Source organism: Eurosta solidaginis, chromosome 1 (assembly GCF_040869045.1).
Source record: "Eurosta solidaginis isolate ZX-2024a chromosome 1, ASM4086904v1, whole genome shotgun sequence".
Classification (NCBI taxonomy): Eukaryota; Metazoa; Arthropoda; class Insecta; order Diptera; family Tephritidae; genus Eurosta; species Eurosta solidaginis.
The window spans coordinates 345,840,514-345,848,680 of NC_090319.1; the positions used below are offsets into that span (position 1 = coordinate 345,840,514).

At 34.7% G+C, this 8,167-nt stretch overlaps 1 protein-coding gene across 1 annotated transcript; it reads right to left on the bottom strand.

The window, feature by feature from the left end:
* Nucleotides 1-3,269: 3,269 nt before the first annotated feature.
* On the bottom strand, nucleotides 3,270-6,339 carry hkb (huckebein). The gene is made up of 2 exons (XM_067768159.1): nucleotides 5,334-6,339; nucleotides 3,270-3,508 (listed from the first exon to the last, which is right to left on the bottom strand). Exons 1-2 carry the CDS (start codon nucleotides 6,337-6,339, stop codon nucleotides 3,270-3,272), a joined length of 1,245 nt encoding a protein of 414 aa, XP_067624260.1.
* Nucleotides 6,340-8,167: the final 1,828 nt, after the last annotated feature.

The window sequence follows — 8,167 nt, forward strand, 5'->3', positions numbered from 1 at the left end:
GCCAAGGAAATTTGGCGAAACGTTGGGCCGTAAGGTGGAATTAAATTTTTTTTATTCGCACTTCAACGAAATAGACCAGAATAGTTTAAAGGAAACTTAAATTCCGAAAATTTTTTAGTAGGTCATGAAAAAACCCTTAAAAATCAAAAAAAGTTTCATTTGAAATGAAAAAAGTTTCATTTAAAATGAAAAAAGTTTCATTTTAAATGAAAAAAAGGTTTATTTGAAATGAAAAAAGATTATTTGAAATGAAAAAAGTTTCATTTGACCTGAAAATGCTATATCTGGACCCAGAATAGATTGGTATTGAAAATTAGCGAAATCGGATGATAACCACGCCCACTTTTTATATGTATAACATTTTGGAAAACACAAAAAACCTGATTATTTAGAAAATAGTACACCTAGAATATTGAAATTTGACGTGTGGACTGATATTGAGACTCGTTAAACCAATCGTAACAAAATTCGGCAGAGGGCTTGCCTTTACTATAAGGAATGCTTTGAAGAAAAATTTACGAAATCGGTTAAGGACCACTCCCACTTTTATATAAAAGATTTTTAAAAGGGTCGTTGACGAAAATAATAAGCTATATCTTAGCGAAAAAGAGCTTTGTATCAATAGAATTTTACTTTCGAAATTGAATTATAACATTAAATTGGAAAACACCAAAATTTTTGAAAATGGGTGTGGCTCCGCCTCTTTTATGACAAAGCAATTTTATATTATTCGGGAGCCATAACTCGAAAAAAAATTTGCATATCGTAATGAAATTGTGTACACATATTTTCCTTATAGCAGAAAATATTTCTAGTAGAAATGGACGAGATCGGTTAAAGACCACGGCAACTTAGATATAAAAGGCTAGAATAATAAGCTATAACTTATTAAAAAATAGTTTGGAATCAACGATATTTCCCTTATCAAGTTTTATTGTTAGATGAAATGTGTGTGCAAGTCATAGATTATTTTGCGAAACATTTTGTTATACATATGTTTTCTTACACAGATGTGATTGCTCAGTAGGTAGAGACAGCTACTAGAATCCGTGGTCTGTCAGTTCGAAGTCAGGCCACCGTGCACCTGATTTTTTTTACAGCTGCAAGTGTAGACTTCTTTACCTTTAAACTGAAATCACGAAGACCGGTATATTGTAAATTTCGTTTGGTCATAATATAGTACCAAAAAAGTTTTAAATTTAGGTTTAAACTTTTAACCGCGTAAGTGTTTAAGAGAGACTGGAAGACGAGCTAGAAGGTCTGGGATCTTAGACTAGGCAATAGAAATATTTAGCACCATTTTCCACCACCCTGTACTGAAATTCGTTAGATCATAAACCTTACTTTTCATAGAGATATTAATAAAAAATAAAAAAAATGTAAAAAAATGTGAACCCCTTAAAGTTGGATGATGTTTCACGGTTCGGCGCGACTTAAGGAAACATATATTTGGTTTTATATAAATTTGGTTTTATTTGTCTTTATACAGTTTTCTTTTGCAACTTAAAATTACTTAAGCTCTTATTATCTTATAAATACTGTTCTTATATTATTTATACATATTGTGCACGGACTTCATATATTGTGATAATTTTGTAGTTATTTTAAATGGAACATATTCGTATCTATTTACAATGTATGTATGTTTATTAAACTTAAACGATCGTCGTTAAATACATAAATATCGACTTTAGAAAAAAAAAAAAATATTCATTGAAGAAAATTGATGGATAATACTTGATTCTGTCAATGACATTATACAAAATTTCTATGTGATTTTTCATCGACAACCAAATATCACAAGTCCTACATTGATTAGATAAAAAAAAATTATATATTCTTCTACAAAATAGCTGATTATCGATTAACGAATATCGATAAAAAAATGTTAATCGATTCGTTATATGGCGATGGCGAATGTCGTTAAAAAAGTTGCAGAATTTCAGACTCACTAAGTTTTAACGTTGCGTTTTGTCGAGATTTTAGCTAACGATTTTTCGCTAGTGATACCGATTGTGCTCTTAATTTTGAATATCGCCAACAAGATGACAATTATATTTAGTTTAATGGGCAAAAAGTGGCTCGAAAAATAATTTCGTAAACATAATTTGAATATTCTGCTATTATTTAGCGACAACAGCTGATGATATCGAATCTATATAAAAAAATAGTTACAGAAAATCGGTATCGTTATATTTACCGATTTGTTAATATAGCGATTGGGAATGTGGTTAATATTATTAGTGAATTCTACTAAGGATGAATAATTTTTGAATCAAAATGCTCAAATTTTGAGAAAATACTAATCGTAATATTTTTTTATCGATTCCATATATATACGTAATTGTTTTTGCTTCAATAGCACCAATGATGAGTTTAGTGCGCTTACTTTTAGCAAAGTAAAATTTCGAATTGTCTTTGACTAACGAATGTTCGAAGATTAGCTAAAAGCTCTGGCAAAGAGGACATATCCATATCCCCATAAAACTGTGATCCAACCAGCCTTATGGAAATCAATGTAGTTGGTCAATGGTGCCATATCATAACGCCCTATCCGTAACCATACCATACCAACCAATTGGTTTTGGGTTTTTCGCCATATCCATAACTTATAAATATTTCATTTGGTGAATTCATTACCTTTTTTTGATATTTTTTTGTTTGTTTTGGATACGTTTTAACTAAGAGACTTATTATTTCTGGAATTAGTTCTTAATTTTTTTTGCATTTTCTTCTTTCTTATGAAATTGTCACATATTTTAGGTTAAGACAACAATAACCTATGCCAATTGATATGTATAAGTAAAAATATGGTTATGACTATGGTGTTATGACTATGTCAACTTTGCCAAGCCCTTTAGCCTTTTGAGATAATCACTAAGTATTATTTTCTCTTCTCTCCAAACGATTATGTAAACTATGCCCGAGTGCATTTGGAGAGGATATCGTTAAGAAAATCCCTTTATCTTTATATGGTTGTTGACATAGGACTGCATATGTTGTTTGGATAAAAAAAAATAAAAATAAATTCTTTGTTTTCGTTGACAAGTTTGTGTTTGGTTTTCTTTTTTTATATCAATACTATTTGTCCTTTTTTTGTTTTTTTGCTTTGGTCTATCTACAAAATGATTGTGCCCAGAACAGGTACAATATCGAGAGTAGCTGATTACGTGGTACTTATTGTTGTAATATTTTGTTTTTGTAACAGGTTCCCTGAGTATTTTATATTCCATATATATTCTACAACACTTTGAGGTATCTTTTTTAAATTAATATCCATACAAATAGGGGTACATAGGCACAAATATAGCAGGTCCCAATTGACGTTCCTGTGGCATATGCGTTTTCATATGTTTTTTCAAATGATCTCGTCGTCCGAACTTTTTACCACAAGCAGGGCATGGATATGGCCGAAGACCGGTGTGTATACGTTTGTGACGTGTAAGTTCTTCATTGCGCGTAAAAGTTTTACCACATGTTTCTACATCGCATTTGAAGGGGCGTTCACCTGTGAAACAAAGAGATAAAAAAAAACCATAATAAAAACTAGAATTTTGAACGTTTTTTAAATTAGTATGAAAATTCACCGTGGTATGATGGTAGCGTGCTCCGCCTACCACACCGTATGCCCTGGGTTCACACCCCGGGCAACGCAACATCAAAATTTTAGAAATAAGGTTTTTCAATTAGAAGAAAATTTGTCTACGCGCGGTCGCCCCTCGGCAGTGTTTGACAAGCGCTCCGAGTGTATTTCTGCCATGAAAAGCTCTCAGTGAAAACTCATCTGCCTTGCAGATGCCGTTCGGAGTCGGCATAAAACATGTAGGTCCCGTTCGGCGAATTTGTAGGGAAAATCATGAGGAGCTCGACGCAAATTGGAAGAGAAGCTCGGCCTTAGATCTCTTCGGAGGTTGTAGCACTTTACATTTTTTTTTTATGAAAATTCACTTAAGAGTATATTACGTAAAAGCAAAGCGGCACAACGAGTCGTATTTTCCAATGTAAACCAGAATTCGTATGATATAAGAGCCATTCATTCAACTCAGTGAGTGACAGAAAACCCGCCTTTGTGACATTTTTGGTATTATATAGTGGTGAATGTGAATGTTAGTGACCACGACGGAAAGTGTCACGGTGTTGTACATTATCTGGCCTTTAAATTAGTCAGGGTATTCGGCAGACTGTGCTCTCCCCGAAAAATGGTTTATTTAAAAAAATAGCCTTGCTTCTTCCCTTCTTCACTATCTATCCCATTCTCTTTTACTCTTTCTTCAATTTTTGTCATTATTTTTGTCGATCCCTTATTCCATTTGTCTCTCCCAAATTCACTCCCAAACCCAAAGTTGGAGATATGATTCTCCAAAGCTTGTTGGGATTGGATAAAAAATCTATATAACTTATTGTGAAGGACCTTTGAGCAATACTACGAAATATAAGTAGTTGATGGCTAAGAATATCTTTTTCGTTTTAAAAATAAGCGTGATAAACTCGAACTAATTGGTGTGATATTGTGAAGACGAGATTTATGGAGTAAAGAGCGTACTGCTTGGAAGAAAGGTAGTCACATATATGTACAAAAATCAGGTCACGAAAGTTAGGATCAAAATAACATCGGTGAAGATAACTCCGGAAAATGCGTTCGCAGGTTTACAAACAATTGACCGTGAACGACGGAGACCCCAGTTTCAGGCGTTTCAGGCAACTTCAAACATCATTTAAAAGAGAGCGGGATCGCCTTTTTCGAATCTTTCTGATGTTACCACTAGAAGGAATGGTGGAAATTGGTCCTGTGACAAATGGAAAACCTTTTAGTTCAATTTTATTGTATTATTATTTTATGTATTCCAAGTTTTTTGAAAAGCTTTAGAAACAGTTATTTGACAAAATTTTCCTTTTCCTTCAGCCCCTTTTTGTAAACTCCCTGAGGAAGGTACGAATAGTACCAAAACGCGTTAGAATAAATGAAAAGTTTGTTTTTGCTTCAAATAACCGACCTTAAATCTCCTATAAAAATTGAAATATCTTTTGCCAAGAGTATTTATTGTGATATAGATTAGATTATAGAAAAATTAAGTCTTATCCGAGGGATTAAAAAATCTTTGCGAGTAATGATATATTTGATGGACATGACCCCAAGCAAAAAGAAGTGAATACCTTCTCATCATCGGTAAGAAAACGGGGAGAAGAGTAAGAACTCCAATCCATAGTTTCTGGGCATGCCAATACAAAACCTTATACATATAGGAACACCAGGGTAGAGTAGGTAATAACTAGGACTTATCTCAATGAACGCTCCAATATTTGTTTTCATGTGTAAATCTTTTCAAACTTACCGGTATGTATACGTATATGTCCTTTTAGTTGACCATTGTTCGAGAAGGCAACATTACAATGAGGGCATTTAAATTTCTTTGGACGTTGTTTTCTTGCATTCACAGCCTTCAGATGAGCTTCCTCGGCCATAATGCGAGCATATTCTTGCTCCATCAAACCAAAAGTATATGCATCCATGCCAACAAAGCTGGCTGCCGTCGCAGACATGCCCATCAAGGAGGTAGGATGTGGAGCCGTTGGCACAATATCACTAGATCTCCCAAGCGCAGCAGCACCTGCGCTACCGTAAATGAATTCGCTTGTTAAATGCGCCGGCATTGTAGGAACTGCTGTCGTTGGAGGCGTTGAAGTTGGAACTGTGGTTGGAGGCGGTGTAGACATTACATTTGATAACAAATGCATATGATGCTGATGATAAGTTTCAAAAGCTGTACGTGATGTGAAGTGATGATGCGCAGATAAGGAAGTTTCATGTGTTTGTTGAGCTGTATAGTTGTTGGCGTGTGCCAAGCGATGCATTGCGGATTTGGATTCTATAAACCGATTTTCACTAGTGCTGCGTTCACGGTCCTCATATTGTTGACGCTCCGTTTCATCGCTGAGCTGACTAAAATTACTTTGACTTGATGCGCAATCTGAGTTACGACTTGTGTGCAAGTAATCACAATCATCATCATCACCACGACCATCATCATCATCGACCTCCACATCTTCATCTTCGGTTTCCATACCATCATGACGCTCAACCTTCACGATTTCCACTTTAATGGTGTTCGTCTTTGGATTGATGCTTCTGCTTACTTTATCAGCTCTGATGATTAAATTCTCTGGAGCTGCGTGCTTGTTCGGGATGGCTGCAGTAACTGCGCGCTCTCCTGCAGCATGAGCTTTGGAAGCGCTTAAACTCTGGCTGTTGTTTGCTGCTGCGTTACGTTGCGCCATATCCCAGGGTCGGAAAAGGCGTGAGTAAGTTTGTGGTGGACACTGAATTTTCATTGAAGACATATTTGGTTTTTTTTTTAACAAACTTTTGCACACAAAACAAATTTTGTACTTATAACTCAAATGTTTATTCAATATTTTCACAGCAAAAAATTGTGTTAATACAACAGAAATTTTAAAATAAATTTTATAACAAAAATAATGCGAAATGCTTGCGGACTATGCCGTATGTGGCGTTATGACGTGCGCGTCTTGTCTGAACACTATGAAATCTCAACGTTAACTGAGCCTGCTACGTATGCACCAGCAGCATTTAAGTATAGAGTCCTGTCGCAAGGATAGCACGGCACTTGAGCGCTACCTCCGCTATTCACAATTTATCTGCCATATTTTTTCAGTATCTCACTGAGATACGTACCAATACACATGAAAGTATATATGCACGTGTGTGTATGTGTTAACAATTTTCACTCCACCTTTAAATTGCCTTTTCCCTCGATTCATTCATGAACAACAAGCATAATCCCTGCGGTTTTGTCGCCTGCCTATAACTTGCCTGTTTTCAGCCTTCGTGAGTGGCAGATCCGCCTGCTTTGCTGCTTGCCTGCCTGAATGTATGTCTGTCTGTCTGGCTGGTTGGTTGCTTGTGTTGGCTGCATGCCTTTCGTCAATTCGCAGACATGAGTTTACACATACATATGTATATCTAGAACTTTACACTTTTTGTTAGTTTGAATATTAGGGATGATTTTTTTTAGCAATGGCTGCTGAGTCCTTTGCTTCGTTTGGGCTTCTACCATGTATACGTCCCCTTCCCTTTGCCTATTTTTATGCTTGGCAAAATTAAATTTATTATATTACATTAAACCATCGCATATTTTTATCATCTTTATTGTTTTTGTTGCACATTTGTGACCATCAAACACTAAAACAAAATGTTTACAACCTTTGAAACGTTTTTGGTTTTGAAGTTTATATTTAACATTAATTTCCAATTGGTTTGACATCGAAGATGTTTTTCATTAATCTACAACCATTCAGAAACTTTAAGTTCATTTTTAATACTTAAAATTCTTTTACAATTATTCTCCAATATTGGAGAAACGTTTTTGGGAGCTTAAATCTGATATCGAACATCATTCGCCAATTAATAGCCTAGCTTTGAGAATTTTGTATTTCTCAAGTTGATAACAAACATCATTTTGAGTCGTTATTTTAATATCCATATGCTTTGCCAATTATTCTGCAACCTTTCACACATTCTTGTTTCTCAAGTTGATATAAAACATCATTCCCCAATTATAAGCAGCCAGGCTGCGAATTTTGTAGTTCTCGAGTTTATATCCAACATCACTTTCCATTTGTTCTTTAACCAGTGAGATATTTTCAGACCTAATTTGGATATCCAACACCATTTTCCAATTATTTCCAATGCTTTGAGAATTGTTTAGCCCTCAAAATTTTATCTAACGTCATTTTACAATTATTCTCCAGTCTTTGTGGTGTTTTCAGTTCTTGTTTTAATATCCTATGTGCTTTGTCAAAAATTCTCCAAGCTTAGACAAATTTTTATTTCTCAAGTTGATATAAAACATCATTCTCCAAATACAAGAGAAGCTTTGAGAAATCTGTAATTCTCAAGTCGATGCCGAACCTCATTCGCCAATTATTCTCTGACCTTTAAGAATTATTTTCCAATTACGTTGAAGATCTACTTGAAAACTATAAGTTTTTGAATAATTTTCTTCCGATCAGTATGTCATATGTGGAGATTAAATTTCCTTTAAGCTATTCTGATCAATTACGTTATAGTGCGAATAAAAACAAGGTTTATTCCACCTTACGGCACAACGTTTCGTCAAATTTCCTTGGCATCATCAGGGGCGTAATA

What these genes read in the sequence shown, in the direction of transcription:
- hkb (XM_067768159.1), bottom strand. Translation starts at nt 6,339, where the DNA reads ATGTCTTCAATGAAAATTCAGTGTCCACCACAAACTTACTCACGCCTT. An exon ending in ACATATACGTATACATACCG is followed by an intron (nt 3,509 to 5,333) that starts GTAAGTTTGAAA and finishes TTTGTTTCACAG; the next exon opens with GTGAACGCCCCTTCAAATGC.